Source organism: Pipistrellus kuhlii, unplaced genomic scaffold (genome assembly GCF_014108245.1).
Source record: "Pipistrellus kuhlii isolate mPipKuh1 unplaced genomic scaffold, mPipKuh1.p scaffold_m20_p_9, whole genome shotgun sequence".
NCBI lineage: Eukaryota > Metazoa > Chordata > Mammalia > Chiroptera > Vespertilionidae > Pipistrellus > Pipistrellus kuhlii.
This window is the reverse complement of record NW_023425595.1, coordinates 54,832,864-54,859,022: the sequence shown is the minus strand read 5'-3', so window position 1 is coordinate 54,859,022 and position 26,159 is coordinate 54,832,864. Positions and strand designations below refer to the sequence as shown.

The following is a 26,159-nucleotide window of genomic DNA, read 5'->3' as shown; positions in this document are numbered from 1 at the left end:
ACAGCAGAAGAGGGAGTCACAGGAGCTCACGCTGACTATGGTCAGTGCGTGTGCAGTAGCATTGTCTAAAACAAAGTACATACGTTCCTTAAAATATTTTATTGCTTAAAAAATGCCAACCATCTGAGCTTTCAGCACATCACAGTCATTTTCTGGTGGCTGGCCTTGCTCCTTGTCGAAGGCTCCTAGCTGCTCAGCGTGTTGGCTGCTGAAGGGTGGGGCAGCCATGGTCATTTCTGAGACTAAGACAACAATGAGAGGTGCCGCCGAAACTGGTTTGGCTCAGTTGTAGAGCGTCGGTCCGCGGACTGAAAGGTCCCGGGTTCGATTCCGGTCAAGGGCATGTACCTTGGTTGCGGGCACATCTCCGGTAGGGGGTGTGCAAGAGGCAGCTGGTCGAGGTTTCTCTCATCGATGTTTCTAGCTCTCTATCTCTCTCCCTTCCTCTCTGTAAAAAATCAATAAAACATATAAAAAAACAATGAGAGGTGCCAAGTCGGTCGACTCTTCCTTTCACAGATGATATCTCTGTAGCACGAGTTGTTGTTTGACAGTAGAATTTCTTTCAAAATTGGAGTCAGTCCTCTCTCAAACCCTGCCATTACTCTGTCAACTAAATTTATGTAATAATTCTACAGCCTTTGTTGTCATTTCAACAGACTTCGCAGCCTCTTCACCAGGAGGAGATTCCCTCTACAGAAACCGCTTTGTTTGCTCACATAAGAAGTGTTAACCAAAGAACAGAATGGGTTTCCAGGGGTCGGCAAACTTGTTAGTCAGCAGAGCCAAATATCAACAGTACAACGATTGAAATTTCTTTTGAGAGCCACATAGTTTAAACTTAAACTATGCAGTAGGTACATTGTTGTTAGCTTAATGAGGGTGCTCCTAAGCTGGCCTTCGCTAAAAACTCCAGGGGCCAAAGAGCCAACGCATGTGGCCCACGAGCCGCAGTTTGCCGACCGCTGGTTTAGGCCATACTGAAGAAAATAAAAAAAAACATGTATTTGAGCAAAACGGATTGCAGTCCAGGAGGCACAGATTTAGGTGGCAACCCAAATCGAACTCCAAAGAGAACGAAGGCAGAGTTTGTTTATGAAATCACAGGCACCTGCCATTTAGGTTCTTCATGCAAATGAAGGGGATTGGTTAGTTCCAGTATGTAAACGAGGGAGGTGAAGCTACCAGGAGGAAGGAAAGTCCCTATGTGTCCACAAGGCAGTTGTTCCAGGATGTTTATGGCTCAGCCTTGAGCAGAGTTTAGCCACAGGTTAGCATCTCAGCAGCAGCTCTGAGGCCCCAGGCCCCATTCCTTCAGGGCCTCCCAGCTCCATATTAAAAGGACTCTCTTAGCAATGCTAATTCTATTTTATGTTCTCCGTTATCAGAAGCAAATCCTCATCCATTCAAGTTTTATTTTATTTTTAAAAAAATACCGTATTTTTCGGACCATAAGACGCACTTTTTTCCCCCCAGAAGTGGGGGGGGGGGAATCGTCCCTGCATCTTATAGTCCAAATATAGCCTACACATATACTTTAAAAAAAAGTTTTTTTACTTGCCCGGCTCTGTGTAGTCTCTGTGTGCTTGCCCGGCTCTAAAATGGTTCTAAATGCTGCTGTTTACTTTACAGGGTTGATTACATGTGTTTATGACTGTGATGTTGGGTTTTAATGCACATAAAATATTTTAGGACACTATTTGTTTCAGAATCTTTTTTTCTTCATTTCCCTTCTCTAAAAACTGGTGCGTCTTATGGTCCGGAGCGTCTTATGGTCCGAAAAATACGGGTATATTTTATTAATTTTTTTACAGAGAGAAAGGGAGAAGGTTAAAGAGTTAGAAACATCAGTGAGAGAGAAGCAACTATGAGAGAGAAACATCGATCAGCTGCCTCTTGCATACGCCCTAATGGGTATGTACCCACAACCGGTACAGGCCCCTGACCAGAATTGTACCTGGGATCCTTGAGTCCACAGGCCAATGCTCTACCCACTGAGTCAAACTGGTTAGGGCATCCAAGTTTTATGCTGAGATTGTAGCAATGTGAAGTTCCTTTTGGATGTTACAGAATTCTAGTCTGGGAGATGCATATTCAGATAGCGGCTCTCTTTGCACTCCACTGAGAACAAAGAAAGGCAGAGTTTATAAAGGCAAAACCACACATCTTGTAATACAGTAAAGAAAGCTTTTCCTGTTGGCTGTCTAATGTGATGACTAGTTAAAAAGGATTGGTTAGGTTCAGGTAGTGAGGGCCTGAGGTGAGCAAGTTCCAGGATGTGCCTCTATGGCAGTGATTTTCAACCTTTTTCATCTCATGGCACATATGAACTAAAATTCTGTGGGACTCCAAAAATATATATATATTTTTTGCCTATCTGACAAAAAATAGGGGTAATTTTTATTTATACCAGGCAATTATTGTGTTAGCTGTTTTCATTATTTTATTTTATTTTATTTGAAAGTCTTAAGGGAAAATATGTCAGTGCCCCTGACTAAATAATAGTCAGATATTGTAAGCGGACACCCAAGGGGTCCAGGCTGCCTGTCACTACTCCAGCCAATGAAGCAGAGACAGGGTTGAATCATACATGAGCGTTTATTCCAGTGATGCCAGCAAGTCATCCACAAAAATCTGCTCTGCACCCCACCGTAAGCCAGCTGCTTATATTGGGTAGAAGGACAAAGATTACTTGGGAAAGGAGGAGTTACAGGCATGGGGAAGTGGGCATGGGATAATCATTACAGTTACAAGTCATGTGGGCTTGAGGGGAGGTGGTGCGTCTGGGACCAGATTTTAGGTAATAGGGACTAGGGGTCGTAAAGAGCAGGAGCCTGTAGGACTCGATTGTCTCAGCCGTGAGTTTGTAAATCTTTCCATATTGACAGGCAGTTCTCGGACCGGAGTATGGACTGCATTCTGACATTAAGCTCCCATGTACAACTCCCAGCCAAGTGAAAATGTGCTTTCTAATCAGAATAGAACTGTCATGGTTAACAGAGCATAATTTAATACTTCTTGTCATTAGTTTCCAATATTCTGTTTCTGCCCCTGAAAGTGTGGCATGTTGTAAAACTTCTTGCAGCACAGCGGTTGAAAATCACTGCTCTTTGTAAGTGTGAAAGGCCAAGAATTCAAACCTCATTTGTGTCCTCTATGCAAATGAAAGATACAGAGATTGGATTGGCTCCTGACAGGATGGAGACTTGAGATGGTCTCGTTGCCATGGTGAAAAGGAAGTAATGTTTAGGATATGATCTCATACCTGGTTCAAAAGTTCAGGGTGGGATGAGCCTAAGGCGACCTCTTCATGACCTCCTGGCTCAGTTTTAGTTTCCATGATAAGTGACTCTGTCGTGACAATTTTCATTCACATTCCAGTGATGTGGAGAATGGTGGATTCTTTCAGAAGGTTTTCAATTCACTTTGCCCAGATCCACCAGAGGAATCATTATCCAATGCGGTGACAGCCTGATGGGGTATATATTTCTTAAGTAATAAAACCCGAAAGTCAAAATTACTCCTGGATCCATGGGCTGCAGAATGAAGGCTTTGTTAGCAGGCACGAAAACAACATGGATCTCATTGTGCACCTCATGGGAGCTCTGGGGTAACCCTGTGCTTTGTCAATGAACAGTGATATTTTTAAAGAAATATCTTTTGCTGAGCAGTAGGTCTCAACAGGGGGCCTAAGGTATTCAGTAAACCATGCTGTTCACAGATTGGCTGTTTACCCAGGCTTTGTTCGTTTACAGAGCACAGACAGAGTAGAGAGCGTCAGCCTGTCCTTGGAGGCTCTGGAGCCAGGCATTGGCTTCTCCTCTCCAGCTATGCAAGTCCTTGCTGGCTGTTCCACCTGCACTGACAGCTGTTGTTTAGTGTTGCCTCCTCCATTCGTTATCTTGGCTAGATCTTCAGGATAACTTTCTGCAGCTTCTCCATCAGCCGTTGTGGCTTCCCCTTGTATTTTTGTTTTGGAGATGGCTTCTTTCCTAAAACCTCATGAACCAACTTCTAGCTTCCTCACCTCTCTCTGCCTTCGTAGAACTGAAGAGAGTTAGGGTGTTGCTCTAGATCAGGCTTCTGTCTGGTTTGATCCTCTGTCCAGACCCCTAAAACTTGTTCCATATCAGCAATGGTCTGTTTCAATTTCTTATCATTTGTGCTCACTGGAGTAGCCTTTTAATTTCCTTAAAGAACTTTTCCTTTGCATTCACAATTAGGCTAACTAGTGCAAGAGGCCTGGTTTTTGGCCTGTCTCAGCTTTTGACATGCCTTCCTTGCTAAGCTTAATCATATCTAGCTTTTGCTTTAAAGTGATGTCCCTACTACAATAGAATCCTATATAATAAAGAGGTAATATGCAAATTGACCGTCACGTGCTTGCACAAGATGGCTGCCACAAGATGGCCAGCAGGGGAGGGCAGTTGGGGGCAATCAGGCCTGCAGGGGAGATCAGTTGGGGGCAATTGGGCAGGCAGGAGAGCAGTTAGGCATCGATCAGGCTAGCAGGGGAGTGGTTAGGGCCAATCAGGCAGGCAGGCAGGTTAACAGGAGTCAGCAGTCCCGAGGGGTCCCAGATTGGAGAGGGTGCAGGCTGGGCTGAGGGACACACACCCCTGGCCCCCGTGCACAAATTTCATGCACCAGGCCTCTAGTATCCAATAACTGATGTATATGCCCAGACCCAAAACTTTATCCACAACTGGCTGTTTAGTTTTGTGTCAGAGCACCTATATCATTTAGTTATTTCGCTATTCTGTAGTAGTTGGGATGACACCAAATCAAATAGAAGTTTTCTAATTGTGAATGTAATAGCCAGTCATGGATGTTGAACAGTAAGTGGGGAATCAAACAGCCTTTTTAACATTAAGCCACATGTTTATTCATTCGTTATCTTTCATATTCTACTAAGTAAATTTGCTTTCACTATTAACAGCAACGAAAGGCATACCAAAATCCTTGCATTACTTATTTGTTTGTAACCTTTCTGGGATTTTCTAGTATGAAGTCAAAGACAATTTTTATAACTTCCTTGAGATTGTTTAAAACTTATATAGCAACCTCATTACATGGAGATAAATTACTGTAAAGAAATTGATCCTAAGTAATTTTCCAAGGGTTTTATTTAGAAAATGTTTTATTTTAAAAATACTTATTATACATGCTTTGTCAATCTGCTGATTAGTTGCAACACAGTTGACCTCCAGCAAAGTAAGTTCCTATGTACATCTAAGGCTTAACTTTTACAGTAATTAACTGGAGGTAACTAAGTGTTACCAGAGAATGGTAGAAATTGATTATAGATGATAGATAGTAGAATCTTCTTTTACTTTGGGGGAGAAAGCATAGACATTGATATCCATTAAAATATAAATAGGAAAAGAATGGAAAGTGAAGCATACAACTGATTCCAACCCACAGGGTTTTGTGAAGACTGATTGACGTAAATTGTATAGAGTGTTGCAATGCTTAATCAATTTTTTTTTATTTTTTGGCCATTATATTAATAGCTTTTAAAAATTGTTGGCTCTTATTTAGACTGATTTGCATTTTCATTGGCCTTTCTTTCTCTTATACAGTTGGAGGGAAAGGAACTATGATGTGAATCTCTGTGCCTAGCCCTAGCTGGTTAGGCTCAGTGGATTAGAGCGTTGACCTGCAGACGGAAGGGTCCCGGGTTCAATTCTGATCAAGGGCATATGCTTGGGTTGCTGGCTCAATCCCCAGTAGGGGAGGTGCAAGAAGCACTTAATTAATGATTCTCTCTCATAATGAATGTTTCTATGTCTCTCACCCTCTCCCTTTTTCTCTTAAATCAATAGAAATATATCTAAAAAAAAAAAAATTATGCCTTAGTTTACGCCTATACAATACTTTAGCATTGTATAAGAATGCAATGAGTAAATATATGTAAAGAACTTAAAACAGTGCATGACACATAATAAGTGCTATGTACATGTTAACTATTACATGTAAACTATTACTGTTAATAATGATCCACGTACAGTCGTCAGGAGTGGAGAAATCAGAGTTCTAATAGGTTACTATAGTTAGATTCAAAGGTACAAAAACACTGTGATCTTCCTATTGAAGTTTAGTGATAATTCTGCTATATAAGCCTCTGATATTTCTTTGCTATCTTCACTCAGCAAGTGTTCATTTTGAATTTCATGTGTTTTGGGAGTGTGCCAGGTACTATGGGCGTTGCAGAGAATTAGCTGGACATAAATACTGCCCTTCGGGTGATTACAATTAAATTGGGAAGGTAATAAAAACAAAAACAGCTATTATCAAAGACCAGTATGCTAAGTGTAGTGATAGAAGTGCAAAAAACATAAGTGAACGCTCAAGAAGAGATTACTTTCATTTTGGGAAGTCTTAGAGGAACTAGCATGAACTAGGTCTGAGTGGATGTGACCCTCAGAGGTGGAGTGAGGGAAAACAGGCATGTGATTGGAGACCTGAAGAAAGAAGGCCCAGGCCACCCTGTTGTAAAATTATGGTAGTGGTAGTAACCATGGTAACCACTGCTGAACATAATGCTATTGCCAAGCATTAAATAGGTGTTTCACCCGTTAATGAATTCCACAAAATAACCAAATGAATAAATTAGTTTTCCCTATTTTAGAGTTGAGGAAAAGTTGTACAGAAAGAAAACGACTTTATAACCATTTAAGGACAGGACTGGTTGACCCTGCCTTTCTTTTTTAAAATATTTTTTTATTGATTTCAGAGAGAGGACGGGAGAGCCAGAGAGGAATAAATGCATCAATGATGAGAGAAAATAATTGATCATTTGCCCCCTACGCCCCTGCAATCTGAGTATGTGCCCTGACCTGGAATCAAATCATGACCTTCTGGTTCATGGGTGGACACTCAACCACTGGGCCATGCAAGCTGGGCATTTTTAGAAAATTTTATTTTGTTAATCCACACCCAAGGATATTTTTCCTTTGACCTTTTTTTTTTTTTTTAAGAGAGTGCAAGGGACTGAGAGAGACATCGATTAGTTGCCTCCTGTACACACCCTGGCGAGGGCCAGGAATTGTACATGACCTTGACTGGAATTGAACCTGGAACCTTTCAGTCCTCAGGCCAACATGCTATTCACTGAGCAAAACTGGCTAGGGCCCTGCCTTTCTTTCTAATGTACCTGGTTACCTCTTCAGGATCTCAGGTGATTAACAGATAATTAGACATGCTGTTAACTGGAGAATAGAAATTGGCACAAATTAGAATTTCCTGCATTCCCACTTCTACTTTTATTCCCCGTAGCCCCCTGAAAAGAATATGTTTGTCTTGTGCCGAGACTGTTTCTGGAAAGGTTGCTTCTGACCCTGCAGTCACGCAGAGTGGGCTGTAGCGATGTCATGACCCACATCTACAAGCTTGACCCTCTCTCTTCGGTGTCACAGAACGTGTTATTATATAATCAGGTTTGAATTTTTAGAATGGAATTCTGGGTGTTTTGTGCCTGGCTCTACTCACTCCCTGGGTTTGTTTCCAAATCAGTCAAGTGGCGGTAAAAATACTTCTCTGTGCCTCAAGGTTTATTATGGGATAAAATAAAATTCTGTATGTGGAATACTTTGTAAACTACTTACTGCTATATAAATACTAGAGGCCTGGTGCAGAAAATTTGTGCACTCAGGAGAGCGGAGTCCCTCAGCCCGGCCTGTGTCCTCTCGCAGTCCGTTAGCCATCAGTAGGACATCCTTAGAAGCTCCCGCCATCCCCACTGCGCTCACCAGCCATGAGTCCAGCTTAGGGCTTCTGGCTGAGCAGCACTCCCCCGGTTGGAACACACTGACCACCAGGGGCAGCTCCTGCATTGAGTGTTTGCCCCGTGGTGGTCAGTGTGTGTCATAGCCACCAGTCATTCCCCTGTTCAGTCGATTTGCATATTAGCCTTTTATTTTATAGGATTGTTTTTTATAATTATAATCCTGTGAGGTAGTTACATCCTCAGAGGCTTCTAGATACACAGCAGGCTTTTTCCTGTGCTTGAGTGGCTTTAGATGGTATACTTTAGCTTCTGTCTCCTGTTTTTAACAGACTCAAATGTCATGTCTTTGTACTGGCAATATGCCTCCCACTAATAGCTCACTCCTCCCTCAATTTACAGCTTTTAATCAGCAGTGAACTAGGAAACCACACAATAGAACTTGATAGCAGTGTGTCTAAAATTAAGGAAATTTTGTTCTTTGTTTTTACAAAGGGTGAGAGATTTTTTTAAAGCTTTATTGGTTTTTATCTTTATTGGAAGTTAATAACATATGCACTTAATCTTTCAAGCAATGCAAAAAACATATGAAATAAAATAAAAAGACTCTGTCCCCTCCCTTTCTCTTCCCCAGACTCCCTAGATATAATCATTGTTTGCTGGTATGAATATCCAAAACAGGCATATTCCCAATGTTCTACAAGTTGACATTTTTTTACTGGAATTCGGAATATTGATCTTTTTGTCTTAGCACCTTATTGGTTATGCTACATAACAGAACTTAGTGATTTGTTTATTAACTTACTGTTCCTGTGGACGAGGAGTTAAGTAGTGACTTAGCTGAGGTCAGATTTGAGGTTGCAGTTAGGAAGGCTTGAGTGAGGCTGAAGGGGACTCTCTTCGGAGGTGAACTAATAATTACAGGCTGGCTGTTGGCGGCTTCAGTTCCTCCCCTGATGTAGGAGAAGGCTGCTTGCTATCCTCACAGCAAGGTGGCACACTTCCCCCAGAGTGAGCATTCCTGGAGATGCCTAAATCCCAGGTCGGCAAACTGCGGCTCGAGAGTCACATGCGGCTCTTTGGCCTCTTGAGTGTGGCTCTTCCACAAAATACCATAGCCTGGGTGAGCCTGTTTTGAAGAAGTGGCCTTAGAAGAAGTTTAAGTTAAAAAAATTTGACTTTCAAAAGAAATTTCAATTGTTTTACTGTTGATAATTGGCTCTATTGACTAATGAGTTTGCCGACCACTGAGCTAGATGGTGGAGAGACAGAAGCTGGCTTTTTTATGACCTAGCATCAGAAGTCACTCACCATTACTTTTGCCACATTCTGTTAAAAGCAAGATTCTAACTTACAAGGGAAGTGGAAGGAATTAGACTTCAGCTTTTGAAGGGAGGGATATGGAAGAATTTGTGGGCATATCTTAAAACCCCCACAGTATGCAAAGCTCTGTCTGAGTCATTTCCATGTTTGTGTTGTGTTTCCTAGCATGGATGTGCCATAATTTCTTTGACCGGGCCCCCCACTGGTGGATATTGTTACTCTTCTAAACACTGCTGCAGTGCCTGTACATACATACCTTTACCAGCTTGAGCTAGCATTTAGCTAGATTCTTAGAAGTGGACTTGTCGGGTCAGTAGTTGCTAGGGTTTTGTGTGAGGGCACAGGGGGACAGATCTCTCACAACTGAAGAGCCTGAGTGTAGACAGCGTTTTGCCTTTCCGCTGTGTTCTGGGTAGATTATTCAGAAAGGTATAATATTTGAGCTAGTCGTTGCATGCAATCGGTCTCATAGAAACAGAAAACATTTCCAAACATAATTCTCAGTATTGAAGGAATTTAAATATTATGAGGAATGAGTGAGTGAACATAATTCTCAGTATTGGAGGAATTTAAATACCAGGAGGAATGAGAGAAATGCATAGAGGAGTCGATGTTAACGTGAATGAGATTCATTAATGTAATGTTGAGTACAAAAAGCAGGAACAGAAAGGTACCTATGACATGATGCTAGTTTATATAAAATTTAAACATGGGACAAACAGTACTATACTGCTTAGAAATAGTGTGAGGTAAAAATAGACTTTTATAATAAATTCAGGATAGTAGTTCTGACAGAATTACAATTGGGGAGGAGCACACCTTTTGGGGATTTCTTAATTGGCAAAGTTTTATTTCTTAATCATGTTGGTTAGTACACAGATGTTTGTATTATTCTTTGTACCTTTTGTAAGTCTGTAGTATTGCTTAATAAAAATTATATGAAGCTCTTGATTTTTAAATTTAAATTTTAAAAATCTGCCCTGGCCATTGTTGCACCGTGGTTAGAATCGGCCCATGCACCAAAGGGTTGCGGGTTCGATTCCTGGTCAAGGGCACGTATCTGGGTTAGGTTCATCCCCCGCCCCTGGTTGGGGCACATTTGGGAGGCAGCCAGTCGATGTGTTTTCTCACATCCATGTTTCTCTCTCTCTTACCCTCCTCCTAGCCCTTCCTCCCTCTCTCTTTCATTTTTCCCTCCCTTCCACTCTCTCTGAAACAACAACAACAAAAAATCTAATAAGCTCTTGTTTTTAGCTTCAGCTTTTGGTATTTATGTACATTTGTTTATTGAAGGTGATTTTAGTGCAATAGAGAGAGAGTCAGTGATAAAATCAATACCTAAGGCTCTGCAGTTAGGATGGATTCTCATCAGGAAAAATGACCAAAGCAGTGAAGATGGTCCGCTCTGGGGAAGTCCGGAGCCTGTGGTAAGGTCTGCTTCCCGCTCCACCTGACAGCGGCGATGGGCGTTTACCTCACCTCCCGGACCCCACTTGTGAGGGGCAAACCCAGCCTGGACTCTGGTCTCATTTCTAGTATTTAATAAAGTATATATTTTTAGTAACATTAAGTTTTACATTTTTCTTCTATTGTGCAAGAAAAAATGTACAGCACTAAATATTACATTTCCTAGTGCCTCTACACGATGAATTGAAATTACGTACCAGTGGATGCTAACCTGCACAATTGTCATTTCCAGGGATTTGTTTCTGCTGACATGGGAGCAGACTCCGTTTTTGCTGACTGAATATCTCTTTGTTGTGGTGCTTTGAGCTCGTTAATGACCAAATTCTTCCGTGGCAGCTGCACATTACGCACGCTCATTCTCCACGGTGGGGCCGCGGATCTCCTGCAGCTGACTGACAGCCCCACCTGCACGGCCTTCTGAGGCAGTTATAGTCCTAATGATGTTATTTCAGAATATTTCAGACCTGCTCTCTCACACGTTATAGCGCTGCTGGGGAAAAGGAAATCTTTCCAGAGATGAGAAGTTGTTGCTGTTTTATGTGTGTTTTACAATGCAGATGGACTGATACTGTTTTCTGTATGTAGGTCTATGGAGCATGGAACATGAAAAGTATTTGTTACATGCCCACCTGGGGTTTACGAAATTCTGAGAATGTTTATGTCATTTTTTCTACCTAAAATCCATGGCCAGCTTATTCTTAGTGAAGGTCAACAGTGGGGCAAGGACACACTCACCCATCCCAACTAAAGCTTTTCAGCTTGGTGGCCAAACTCCCTTAGTTCAAATCTTGGCTCCTCCCCTTACTAGTTGGTGCTCAAGTTAACCGCTCCATGACTCAGTTTCATCTGTAAAGTGCAAGGGACCTAGCATCTGCCTTCTAGGGTAATTATGAAAATGGGAATATTTTTCAGACATTTAGAACAGTGTCCTGGCTCAGAATGAATGCTGTTTAAATATTGATTAAATAAACAGGACGTGGACAGACGGATAGCTTTAGTGCACACAGGACTGGACTTGAGACTTTGTGAGCTTGTTCCTGATTGGATCTAATGCCAAACAGTAAAATACATCGTGTTTTCAGTTAAATTAGTTATACAAGCTAATAAAAACGAGGAATATAAAGCATTAACAAGTGATGCTTTCTCTTTGGCCGGACCAAACCAGAAGCCTAGATGGCCAGGGAGCCTAACAATGCAGTTCACAGTGGCTCTTTCTCGGGTTGGAGAGCAGGCGGGACAAGGGAGGGAGGGATCTGGAGGGACCAATGGGAAGTGTCCATCACAGTTTCTAGGGCTTGTTGATTGTTTCCTTCACTGTGCAAAAACGTTTTAGTTTGAGTAGCCCCATTTGCTTTTTTCTTTTGTTGCCCTTGGCCAAAGAGACCTATTTAAAAAGAAATTACTAAGACTGATTGAGCAAAGATTTTACTCCTTATGTTTTCTTCTAGTTTTATGGTTCCAGGTCTTACATTTAAGACTTTAACCCATTATTTTTGTACTAGAGGCCTGGTGCACAAAATTCATGCATGGGTAGGGACCCTAGGCCTGGCTAGTGATCCGGGAGGATCTCTGGAGCAACCAGCAGGGGCCCCCACTGGCACCTGCCTTGGCCAGCCTGACACTGCTCACTTGCCGGCCCACGCCCCGCTGCCATCGCTGCTGGTCACCTCCCTCTGCAGGCAACCAGTGGGGTGATCAGGGGGAGGGGACAGCTGGCACCTGCCTTGGCCACCCACTCACCAGTCCTGCCACCCACCTCCACCTGTCACCTTCCTCTTCAGGGTGATCAGGAGGCCCCCCACATGGACACCCACCTTGGCTGACCTAGGGGTAGCTCCTGCATTGAGCATCTGCCCCCTGGTGGTCGGTGTGCATCATAGCAACCTGTTGTTCCGCCAGTCATTCTGCCGGTCAGTTGATTTGCATATTAGGCTTTTATTAAATAGGACTAGAGGCCTGTTGCATGAAAATTCATGCACTGGAGGGGGGTCCCTCAGGCCGGCCTGCCCCCTCTCACAGTCCAGGAGCCCTCAGGGGCAGGGGGCGACCCGGCAATTAGGGGAAAGCAATGTCCCCATCACATCTCTGCTGCTGCTGCTGGCAGCACAAGCCTCAGCCAACCCTGGTTGCCTGAGCCTCGGCCAGCCCTGGGTGACTGAGAGGCTGAGAGGACTGGGGGACTCCAGAGGTAGGTGCATAGCAAGGCCAGTGGGGCCGAGGGTACCGAGTGCTGCCTTCTTTGAGGGCGGGGCAGTCAATTAGCATATTCCCTCTTTATTGGCTGTGGGTGCTGCCATCTTTTGTGATGCTGTGAGGGTCAATTAGCATATTCCCTCTTTATTAGATAGGATGTGGTGTAAGAAAGTGATCCAGATTCACTTCTTTGCATGTACCTGTACAGTTTTCCCAGTATCACTTATTGAAAAAGACTGTCTTTACTCAAGTGTATATCCTCTGCCTACTTTGTCTCAGATTAACTGACCATATTTTCTTTTTTATTGTTCTACATATCTGTTTATATATCTGTTTTTATGCCAGTGCTGTACTGTTTTGGTTATTTTAGCTTTGTAGTATAATGATTGTAATATCTCCCACTTTGTTCTTTCTTGAGGTTTCTTTGGCTATTTAGGATCTTATGTAGTTCCATAAAAATTTTAGAATTAATTGTTCAAGTTCTAAGAAGAATGCCATTGGTGTTTTGATAGGGATTGCATTGGAATTGTATATTGCTTTACGTAGTAAGAACATGTTAGCAATATTAATCTTACCAGTCCATGAGCACGGTATATCCTTTCATTTATTTGTACACTCTTCAGTTTCTTTCTTCAGTTTTTTATGGTTTTCAGAGTACCGGTCTTTCACCTCTTTGGTTACATTTCTAGGTATTTTTTGCTTTTTTTTTTAATGCAATTGAAAATGGGATTGTTGCCGAGACTGGTTTGGCTCAATGGATAGAGCGTCGGCTTGGGGACTGAGGGGTCCCGGGTTCGATTCCGGTCAGGGGCATGTACCTTGGTTGCGGGCATATCCCCGGTGGGGGGTGTGCAAGAGGCAGCTGATCGATGACTCTCTCTCTCATCGATGTTTCTAACTCTCTATCTCTCCCTTCCTCTCTGTACAAAATCAATAAAATATATTTAAAAAAAAAAAAAAAAAAAGAAAATGGGATTGTTTTCTTAATTTCTCCTCATCGTTCATTAGTGGTGTATGGAAAGGCAAAATATTTCTGTATATTGATTCTGTATCCTTCAACTTTACTGAATTAAATTATTAGTTCTAATGGTTTTTTTGTTTGTTTGTTTGTTAATCCTCACCTGAGGATATTTTTCCACTAACTTTTAGGGAGAGTGGAGGAGAGAGGGAAAGAAAGAGAGAAACATCGATGTGAGACAAACACATCGATCGGTTGCCTCCTGCACGAACCCTGACCAGGGCCCAGGTCAGGCAGGAGCCTACAACCAAGTTGTGTGCCCTTGACTGGGTAACTTTCTTTTACCTACTATAGGTCTTTGGTTTTTGATTACTATGAAATTTACGTATAACAACTTATATCTAAAAGTCTATTAAAAGTTGATAAGTTTGAATGTATTCTAAAGCTCTGCATTTTTTTACTCTCCACTGCCCCCACATTTTATTTTTGATGTTACATCTTTTTATCTTTTGTAATCCTCAACTAATTATTGTGTTTACATCTTTGCTAGTTTTGTTTCTTAACCATACTGGATTTACAAGTGATTGAACCATCACCTTTATGATATTAGGTTATTCTGAACTTTGACTTTACCAGCGAGATTTATTTGTTCATGTGTTTTTCTGTGACTAGTTAGCACCTTTTCATTTCAACTTAAAGAAATCTTTTAACCCTATCTGGTTTGGCTCAGTGGATAGAGCATCGACCGAAGGGTTCCAGGTTCGATTAGAGTCAAGGACACATGCCTGGATTTCGGTCTCAGTCCAACAGGCAGGAGGCAGGCAGGAGGCAGTCAATCAATGATTCCCTCTCATCATTGATTTTTCTCTCTCTTCCTCTCCCTTCCTCTCTGAAGTCAATAAAAAAATAAAAATAAAAAAAAAAAAAAATATATATATATATATATATATATATATATATATATATATATATATTTTTTTTTTTTTTTAATCTTTTAACACTTCTTGTAAGGCCAGTCTAGTGGTGATGAACTCCTTTAGCTTTTGCTTTTCTGGAAAACGATCTCTTCGTTAATTCTGAACAACTTGCCAGGTAGAGAATTCTGGTTGGAAGTTTTTCTTTTTTCCTGGCCAGCAAAATTTTTGCTGAAAAAAATTGGTGGTAGTATTACTGCCAGGGAAAAGGGGAAGAGGGTTAAGTTTGTATAAAACAGGTTGTTTTTCTCTTGGTGCTTTCAAGTTTCTCTCCGTGTGTTTAACTTTGACACATTAATTACAATGTGTCTTTGTGTGGGTCCCTCTGGGTTCATCTTTTTTTGGAACTCTTAAGATTTCTGTACCTGGATGCCTGTTCCTCCCTGGGTAGGGAAGTGTTTAGCCATCATTTCTTCAACAATTTTTCTGCCCCTTTCTTCTCTTGAGATCCCTGTAATGCAAATGTTTGGTCCAGCTAGTTTTTGAGGGTTGGTTTTTTTCCCAGAGGAAATTCACCATATTGTGGCTGTAGATTTGGTGTATCAGTGGAAGGAGGTGAGTGTTGTATCTCCCTACACCACCATCTTGAACCAGAACCACTCATCACCATTTTCCAGATTAGTAATTTTGTCATATAACTTCTATATTTTTACTTTCAGTACTTTTCAGCTTTTCTGGTTCTTGTTTGAGATATATCACTTGTAAAGAGTTCATGTTTTCTTCCTAATCCAGTCTGATAATTTTTGTATTTTAAGTGACCTGTTTATTACATTTATTAAAACTTGAATGTGACTTCTAGACGTGGCCTGAGAATGTATGGAAAACATTCCAGGCAGAGGAATTAATATGAAAAAGCAATAAAGAAACATAGAAGTGAACTTCATGCCAGGATGAAGGTCAGATGTTGGATCTCTTTGGACAGACAGAAGTGGCAGAACATTAAGCAGCCAAGGAGCCTTGGCAAAGAGTTTAGACAGCTCTTTGGTCTTCACTGTAGTCCCTTACATAGTCTGGAACAAATGCAAAAAATGACCCAATTTTTTAAAGCAGTGCCTGGTACTTTAATAGAGCAAAATGAAAATACAAGATGCAGTTCTTGCAATTGTTAACCAGCTAATGCTATTGAAAAGATCAAGCAAGATATTTTAATGGTAATAATGATACAATTAAGAGTACAGAAAAATGAAAAATTAATCGCATTCAGTAAAAACAAATGAAAAATTAATCGCATTCAGTAAAAACAGAGGTTCCTGAAAATGGGACTGGTGTCTGACACAACATACTGTAATGGTATTGCTTCCTGTCTTCCTCACTAGCCCATGGCCTCCTTCAGGTAAGGATTGCATCTTTTCTGTGTCTTCAGAGCCTGCCAGTGTCGTTCTTGCAATGGAGTGAGTACTAAACAGGCGTTGGGAGGAGTGATCACGGCTGTTTCCTGAGTAGTGAGAAGCCAGGTTAACTGGAGTGTATTCGTAAACATAGCAAATAGTGAATTCTGTTGCATGGAGCACGAGGACGGTCAGGATGAGAGGCTTGGAAAGTTTTGAGCAGGAACGGAGAGACAATAGTCATGCTCGATGCCCTTGTGACTGTGATTCATGTTCTTTGTGTAATCTGCCCGGGTTACTAAGTGTGAGTATGGAATAGAATGAAGCCTGTGACAAACACATAACAAAGCCTGGACATTGTCTGCATCGCCCCAGCCAACTCAGCCTTGTCTCGTGGCACTCTGACTGCCTTGGAAAGCTTTGCTGCTTTCAACCCTCGCTGCTCAGCCACTTTATTCCACGCTCTGGGAATATCAGGCTGAATTTCCTTTGACAAACCTGCACTGCGTCCCACAGTGTTTAGTTCTCACTGCCCTTAAGGCAGATAATTACTTTGGAAATACCTCTTTCAGTTCTTTCCAGAGTAAACATCCTGTTTATATTAATTAGGTTAAGCAAATAATAGTGTAACTAAAATGTGGAAATGAAATGCATTGCCAATAACTTATTTAAAGCACCCCAGTTATTTTTCTGTGTGTGTGTGTATCTTTCCTATGGGGAATATTAATTTTTTAATTTATAAATTTAGGAGCTTGTGCCTAACCAGTTTGGCTTGTGGATAGAGCGTTGGCCTGCAGACTCAAGGGTCCCGAGTTCAATTCTAGTCAAGGGCATGTACATTGTTTGCGTGTATATACCCAGTAGGGAGTGTGCAGGAGGAGGCTGATCAATGTTTCTCTCTGATCAATGTTTCTAGCTCTCTATCCTTCCCCTTCCTCCCTGTAAAAAAAAAAAAAAAAAAAAAAGAAAAGAAAAAAGAAAAAGAAAAAAATCAATAAAATATATATTAAAAAAGTAAAGTAAAATAAATTTAGGAGCTTGTAAATCAGAAAATGGACAGTTCTCTATGAAAAGAAACCTCGTTTCCTTATTCGATTCTTTTTTTTTAAATCTATTTTTTTCAATTCTATGGATTTTTGGTCCTCGGGTCATTTGAATTCAGAAAATTTTTTGGCATGAGTCTATTGACATTCTGCAGTGGCCTCTTTGCTTTCTAAAGAATGAACATTTCGGGGATTGCATTGGTATTTAGTTTCTCTATAGGAACAAGGTTCTCAGTGTTTAAAAATATTCCCAGAACCCTGCACTGAGCTGGGTTTTTTTTTTTTAATTTATTTTATTTCCTCAAGCTGCATATTGCTGTGCTTAGAATCACAGACCTCAAAATAACTCTGGCACCAGAAATTTATGGCCCAGGCCTTAAATAGCTCAGTATTTTTGACTACTATGTCATTTTTAAATAACTGGGAAAAAAATTTAAATTGGATATGTATTTTCAACTTTGAACTAAGTGTGTATTTGATGCCCTGCTGAAAACAAATTGTCATTCCTAAGTTTGAAACATTTAGGTTCAAGGGAAAATGACACTTAGATATTTTTAGACACAAGGTTATAGAATAAGGAAAGTTATTTCAACACAGCAGAGTTATACAAAGACAGCTGGCATAATCCAGACTTTGGAAAGGATGAGTACTTTTACTTGGTACTAGGAAAAAAACAACAGGCTGCTATTGTATATAGTGCCCTGGCCTTGCTGTAAGAAGGTGGCCAGCTGTAAGAAGGCGGCCAGCTGGTGTTAACGGGAAAAGTCCTGGGGCATCGCTTTTTTCTTTTTGGATATTTACATAGATGAGCTGAAAATATCCCCAACAGCATCCTCTTCAATGTAACGTTATTCAGATATGATGTTATTCCAGCTATGACAACCATAGAAATAGGAGATCTGACCATGCCTACTGTTCAGCTTTCTATAGGGAACTGTACAGTGTCTCTCTGTTAGAGAGATGTCCTATATAAATAAAAGCCTAATATGCTAAGTGTCCAGTCACCCAGTCATCCATTCAACCAATCAAAGCGTAATATGCTAAGGTCGCTCAACCACTTGCTGTGACATGCACTGACCACCAGGGGCTGACAGTTAACTGGTGGGCCAGTCGCTATGATGTGTACTGACCATCAGGGGCAGATGCTCTGGACCAGGAGATTAGCTTGCTGCTAGGGTCCAGCTGTTCAGGAGTGGGCGAGATGGGCTGGACACACCCTGGAGCCCTCCTGTGGTCCCTCTCCAGCCTCCAACCCTGATCAGCCCCAATTCCTGACCAGGCGGAGGAAACCCACCCATGCACAAATTCGTGCACTGGGCCTCTAGTATTTAATAAAACAATGTCCTCTAGCAGGCACTGTACTCAAGTGCTCAGCACAAGTGATCTGAGTTAATTCTTCCAAATATTTGTGACTTCCCTTTCTTAAGTAGATGGGAAGGAAAGCGGATCTCAGGTTAAGTAACCTGTCTGTGGTAACCCAGCTGAGCTGATCCAGAGCTTGAGCTTGTACCCACCATGCCTGGAAAACATCACCAGCATTTGATAAAGAGAAGAGCTCAATAAATGGAAGCTCTCATTTTACCGTAAAAAAAAATGTGTACAGAGAATAGTTCTCTTATCACAAAACAGAAATGAAGAGCTGATCGGACTTTTTTGAGTATTTCCACAGCAGCGACAGAACAGCACTCAGATCCAGATGTACATTCTTTATCTTGTTCCTCGAACTATGAGAAGGATGGTGCACAGATACTTGATTACAGCCCTTTCGTTTTCCTGATTGTTAGTTGAAGCCAGGGGTTAAGATTGAGAAACTAACTGAAATGTATAGGTGACTTCAAGTTTTATCTAAACACATTTTGGGGATGATTTGGCAAGTATTGGCTGACTTACTTCGTTTCAAAGATATGTAAAGGGAGCCAGCTCAGCACCACCACTACGGAGTGCAGCTGCCGAGAGACACATTTGTAAGAAACGAAAAACTGAACCTGAGCGTATTGATTTCCTAGGGCTGCCACAGCAAAGGGCCACAGCCAGCTGGCTCAAACCACAAATGTATTGTCTGCAGTGCTGGAGCTGGACTGGCAGCAGGGTGGCTTTCCCCCGGCGGCTGTAGAGAATCTCTTCTACGCCCTTTGCCTCGTTCTGGTGGTTTGCTGGGCGTCCTTGGCTTATGGAAGCATCCCCTGATCTCTGCCATCATCACATGATGTTCTTCGGATTTCCCCATTTTATAGGCACCAGTTTCTTAACCCCCACTTAACCCATTTATAAGGATCATCCTAATGACATCTTTTTAACTTGGTTGCCTGGTAAAGATCCTATCTCCAAATAAGGTCCTATCCTAAGGTTAGGACTTCAGCATATGAATCTGAGGGGGACACAGTTCAACTCATAACACTAAGCATCAACAACTATGTGTTGCTTATGCCCCTTTCCTGGCAGCTCCACCTCTACCTACACTAGCTAAGGTATTATCCATAGTGTGTCCACTTTACTGAATGAGTTGTATTTAGTAGCATGTCTCTCATTTCCAGTATAATACCAGACTAATAAAACTCTACACTGATTCAGAATTGGAATTTCTTCTTTCTGCCAGCCCGGCCTACTTCAGGATTGGAAGCCTGCAGGGGGAAAGTTGACATCATACGCTTCCTTCTTTGCTCTGCCTTTCTGCCCCTCCCTTCTGCTCTTTTAAAGTTGTTTTTATATCCTTCCAGGGAATACTGCACTTGTGTCTGCCATCAATAGAAGTGAATCTTCCAGCAGCACTGTGAAACCATCTACAAATCCAGTTTCCCCAGTGACAAACACCACCTCGAAATCCTCAGCAAAGCCATCAACAACTCCAGTTTCTTCAAAAAATGTGACAGCCATCACCATGAAACCCATCGCAACTTCTCAGATGACAACACAAGGGGTCTCAGCAAATATGACTTCCACCACCTTAAAGCCTACCCCCAAAATGACAACTGTTTCACAACACACATCCCAGATGTCAACATCCACGATGGCCACAACCCACAATAGTTCAGCGACATCTGTTTCTTCATCGGTAACAAGTATGTATTAAAATAATCTATTTCTCCTGCAAAAAATAAATGCAGAAATTTAGGCAATGATTTCCTATTAAATAAATTAGTTGTAGAGATCAGGAATAGAGTTGACCTAGTGCTCTTGTCTCGTTAAAAAAAAAAAAAAAATGGGTTTCTGACATAATCATACCAAATAAGATCTGTGAATAAGTAATTTATACTGATTTTATTTTATGATGTGAAAACTTAGCATACCTTTAACTCTCTGCCTCATTGTAGAAAGGAATTAGGCAGGCTCAATCTGCATGATTTTAAAATCATGGTGAACTTTGTTTTTAATTAATTTGTGCCAAAAAGATATTTAATATGGTATTAGATATAATCATGTATGTATTATCAGAGTCTCAGCACACTTTAATTTTTAAAAATATAATGCCTATGAAACTGAATTCAAAAACCTTAAGAAGGTCGTCTTTTTAAGTTATCCAACATTGAAGTTCTATTTAAAAGCTAGTGGTTACACTTATTGGAACAAATAGCAGGCTTTCTAGTTTCTTTTATGTATTTTTATATGTTTTCTTTATTACTACAATTTATGTATTGAAATCAACTTTAATAACATGATTAAAACAAAATAGTTTAGATTCTCAATTTATTTAAAAGGAGAAATTTCACTTAGAAACATTTATTCAGATTGGATCCAGTTTCAGATTATAGCTGTGTTCCGTGGACATATTTTTTTAAGGCATGAACTCTTTAAAGCAGCGGTTGCCAAATGGTGGTCCGTGAGGTCCAAAAGGTTGGCGATGGCTACTTTAGAAGATTCATAAAATAAAATCTTTCCAAGTCTTGATGCCTCTGAGGTTTTAGTAGACCATCCAAGTCCAGTAGTATCAAAGACCTTTAGATCCTGGGGTTGCAGGCACCTAGGTTTTTTCATTAAGAGACTAGAGGTTCGGTGCACAAAATTCGTGCATTGGTTGGGGAGGGGGGTCGCTCAGCCCAGCCTGCGCCCTCTCCAATCTGGGACCCCTTTGGGATCGGGCCTAAACGGTCAATCGGACATCCCTCTCACAATTGGGGACTGCTGGCTCCTAATCACTCACCTGCCTGCCTGATTGCCCCTAACCACTTCTGCCTGCCAGCCTGATCATCCCCAACTGCCCTTCCCTGCTGGACTGATCTTGCCCCCAACTGCCCTCCCCTGATCTTATGACAACATGGGGGTGACTATCTTGTGATGCTGTGAGGGTGAGACGCCGTCTAAGCTTTTAATAGTATAGATATGTTAGATAAAACAAAGCTAAAGCCAGGCAACTCGCTAGACACACTGGAAAGCAACATTCTATGCTTAGATTGCCCTTGTCCCCATTTAGTGTTCAGTTATACAGAAATTCAGAAAGTTTTAGTTTATTATGTTTTTTAAAAGTGTTAAAGCCTATTTTGTTTGTGTTTTCTTCTAGTCACAGCAACTATCAATTCCAAAGAAAATAAAGGATCAAAATTTGATATTGGCAGCTTTGTTGGTGGTATTGCATTGACACTGGGAATTCTATCTATTCTTTACGTTGGATGCAGAATGTATTATTCAAGAAGAGGCATTCAGTACAGAACCATGTGAGTTTTGGTTACACACGACTTTTTAAATGATTATTTCTGTGTTTATTTAAATATCATGACAAAATGTCAGGAATAGGGAAATGTTCATCTCGGATATTATAAATTCATAGATGGATGAATTATATTCCCATTAATCCTCTATGCCCAAAGTAAATTATGTGTATAGCTTCTAATTATTATTTTTACCTCCCAAAAATGAGTGTATATATACCTATAAAAATGTATTTTATTAATGTCATACATTTGTTATCAGAGGCCCAAGTTAAGCCAACTCTTTCTCTACTTCCTTATAGCTCTAATTGTAAGAAGTACTATACGTCAGATTTCATACGGCTATTGGCCTAGCATGTCTGTGTTTGTCAATAGCACTGAAATAGCATACTTGATAAAAACATGGTTTTTGCTTTTGATGACAAAGGCAAAGCACCTGAGTAAATTCTCCTGCCAGTCACATCTCCCCTGCTAAATTACTATACCGAATGAGTTGTTAACATAATGTATTTTATTGGTAGTAAAACTATTTTTCAGGTGAGTTTTATCAAGTCGTAATCACGAAACCATGTTTACCTTTTGTATGATTGTACAGGCCTTAGGATTTTTGGAGGTATTATCTCCCAGCTTTCATTCTGCCAACAAAGTCCTTCTGGGTTTTTCTTTTGAGTGTTATATCTAAAGTACCAATTCATTCTTTTGAAGTTAATGTATATAAAAACCATCGAATAAATGATCACTTCCCAAAATTTGTTCATCTTAAGTTGTAAGCATATGCATCCCACACAGACTTTCCACTTAAGAGACAGTTGGGAAATAGGGATTGAACCTTGAAATTTGCAATAATTTTTAAAAGCACTAAGTGTTTCTAGAAATATTTATCTATTTTCTTGATAAATTTAAGCAGTTAAAGAGAAAGCATATTTGATAGCAAGTCAAAAGTCACTTATTTGTATAGTATCAATATTCATACAATTGATGTTATAAAATAGTAAATAATTAAAATATAAGTTGATTTAACTACAAGTACACAATTTTAGCTTTATGGGCTAAATTTTCCTCACACATACATGACCACATGATGCTGCATGCCCTGTGGAGAAAGTCAGAGACCAGAATCTCCATTCCACAAAGGGCACTACGCTGGCAGAAGCAGAGCTGGACTCTAAAAGGGTCTTGTCTTCATGTGGGAACCCGGCGTAGATGATGAAAATGCCATATTTATTTGAGTTCAAGTACATATTTCTTGTGGTTCTTCCCCCCCCACACACACACACACACATTTTAATACCTCTGAAATTAGGCTATATCTTACAGTATGGGATGAGAAAGCCTTGTGTTGTAGTTTAATTGGCTATTATTTTTCTTAGTGCTATGAAAAAAAAAAAAAAAAGAGGGGCATTTCATAAGTAAGGACTTCATGTTTGTCCCACTAAAGAAATTGAGACCTTCTATGTCCAGTACTAATGAGCATTTCTAGTTCTCATTTATTGGGTAATGATTGGTTAAGACACAGATTAAAATGTTAGCTCCTATGTTTCTGAGAGTTTGGTGGAGAGACCGTGGAGTGAAATAGGGAGACATGGGTTTGGGGCAGACAGCCTTAGTTCGAGTCTGGTTGACTGCGGACTGGCAGGGTGCCTTCCCATGCTTGTATAAATGAGGCAGCCCTGTGCACAGTGGTCAAGACCAGAGTTCACGTGCCTGCTTAGCTTCTGATCCCCTGCAGAACCGGATAGTAAATAAAATAAATAAAAGTATTCTCTGCAGAGTTACTATGAGGATGAACTGAGTTATGGATGTAATGTTTGCAGTATAACATCTGGAACAGAGTAAGTGCTCAAGAAATATGGTGGTTTCTTTTTTTAAAGAAGGAAATACTAGCTAACTGGCGGAAAGGCACACAGCCCTAAGAGGCTGAGCAGAGATTTAAGTTTAGGCTTGTTTGACAACCTGAACCCCTGCTTAAATCTGTAACCACTACAGTGTACCAGGTACTTACTTAAAGGAATCACAATTCACTTTGACTCTGAAACTTGACATTGTTACTTTATAAAAATATGAATATATAAATTTGATACAAAACAAAGTAATTTTAACTTTTGATATATTACAGTGATGAACATGATGCCATCATTTAAGGAAATCTAAGGACCAACGGAAGGAAGATTGATGCAACCCTATCCATCAGTTTAAGCCAATATTCTCTTTTTTTTAAGTAGTATAAACAAGTCATGCACATAATGTACAATGTATCACATAAACGTGAAAATTCTTCATGATTACTGAAGGTAAAAAAGTTTTGTTTTGGGTTTTTAATGAACATTGGGAGCTTACAGTTAGTTAATGGTTATATTCACTTTTAGAAAATATATAAGACAAGTCCTGTCGCATTGTTCTGTGGCATTGGTCACACAGGGCCAGTACCTGGAAGACATACCAAATAAGAGCTTGTCACAACACTCAGGATGTTGACTGTCTTTATTGCTCACACAAAGAACTTAGTGCTACTCAGAGCTGGATATTTGTCTCACTAATGCCTCACAGCAGAAATGTTATAAGTAAACCGGGTCTTAAGCATGATTTTAGTTTGTGTCTCTTTAGAAAGCATCAATATTTTATGTTTTAAAGCACAATACTTGGTTTAGAAACAAAATGCACACACACACACCTGGGAAAAAAATCAAATAAAATCAGAAACCTTACTGGGGCTTAACCCTGTTAGCTTACATATTTTTAAAAAATTCCTTTCGAGCTTTCAATGTCAGTTGATATAATTACTTTTCCCCCCTCTGTGATTTCAGCAAACTGCAGTGTTTAACATGATAGTGTTTTAAAGACTTGTTAGTATTAAATAAGTTAGATTATTTGCTACTGTGAGAATAGCCTCACCACTGGAAATTTGCCTTTTTTCATACTCAGCTATTAATTATATGTTTAGTGAATATTTAAAGCTATGTAGAGTTGCTTTCAATATATAGAAATGTTTAATGCAGCATAAACACACATAACTTTAAAAGTCCCTTACATGGTTTCCAAATAACATTTAGCACTCTGTCTAGTCAGAACTATAATCTGTTTCTCAAGCCAAGGATTATAGAGCCCCCCTCAAGCTACTAAACCTATAAGATGAAAATATTATATTTTTCTGCACTGTAAAAAGTTTGGGGAAACTGCATTTTTATATTAAAACCAATATATTTTGGAATAATTTTAAAACAGGAATTCCTTATTGGGGTATTTTTTCCCACCACTCCTCTTTTGCTAAAGAGGAGGCACTTTTAGATGTATTGTTACTGGAGAGAAAAAGCAGAGTACTGTGGGGACACTAATATTAGCCAACATTTTTTTGAGTGTTTTCACTTTTCCAGTTTATATTTCCAGCACTCAAAACTCAGGGTCAAGACAAAAGAGGTATTTAGTCATACTAAGATAGTATTCCTATATTAGATTAGTCAAAGTGAACCATACCAATTTCTAACAGCCTAAAAAGGAGCTAAGATGTCCTAATAAACACGAACCTGCCTCTAATAGAAATTAAATACAACTTTTGTGGTCAGCTTTTGCTTTATGGGGAATGTCATATACAAATTTTTATATAAAAAGGTCATTTCTGCTCACTGCAGTACGGCCAGTTAATGTGATGAATGTGGATAATAAATATTATCCAAAGTGTGGATAAGGCTGGATGTATGCAACACATGCAATATGGAAGAAATATTATGAAAAGCATGTGGTTATATTAGTTTGAAAAAATGTGGGCTGATAGGTAAGTTGTATGTGACTAACTCATCTTTAATAGTAATAGGGGCCTTTTAAATTTTAAGTTGTTTTGTCCCCTTTGTTCTTGATATTTTAGTACTGAAATCAGCCAGAACTTTGTAGACAGGCCTGGAATTTTCTTGAGTACTTCTTTCTTTAGCACTTTGAAGATATAAAACCACTTTTTATGTACTAAATGTTACTAGTATATGCCTTTAGTTCTTTGTGCTTTGGGTTTGAAATAATTTAGTTGAATTTTCTCTGTATATAAGTTGTATAACTTGTTTTGTTACTTTTAAATACCAGTACTTCAGTACAGTCAGGTGGGGTTTTTTTTGTTTGTTTTTTTTTGTTATGTGCAAAAATTGAGAGAAGCGGTGATACAAGCCAATAATTTGCTTTGGAGCACATTTCCTAATTATTTTCCTAATTATGTTTACTTGAAGCAAATGTTTAATTTTGTTTGCATTCTTTGAGAGTGTATTTAATTTGAAAATAAAAGCAATCCAGATGTATATATTGGGCAGAATCCAATTAATAATTTTAAATTTTCATTAGATAATCCTTAAATTCAAATACAGATAAATGTTGGCAGTATATTACAGTGATAATTTTGTATTTTTCAGAAGAAACATTTAAATTGAATTCCTCTTTTTTCTTTTTATTATGATGACCAGCTTTGGGTATTTCATTGTTACTAAGATCTATTTTTAGAATAAAATTTTGTTCACTAAGAGTTTTA

The 26,159-nt window shown here is 39.9% G+C and overlaps 1 protein-coding gene across 1 annotated transcript in view; it reads left to right on the top strand.

The window, feature by feature from the left end:
* TMEM123 (transmembrane protein 123) overlaps window positions 1-26,159 on the top strand; it is a 41,999-nt gene extending 15,840 nt beyond the window's left edge. Inside the window, exons 2-4 of the mRNA XM_036426210.2 lie at window positions 19,730-20,071; window positions 21,508-21,661; window positions 23,772-26,159. Coding sequence (XP_036282103.1) covers window positions 19,730-20,071; window positions 21,508-21,661; window positions 23,772-23,796 — 521 coding nt within the window. The 3' untranslated portion in view covers window positions 23,797-26,159. The remainder of the gene's footprint in view (window positions 1-19,729; window positions 20,072-21,507; window positions 21,662-23,771) is intronic.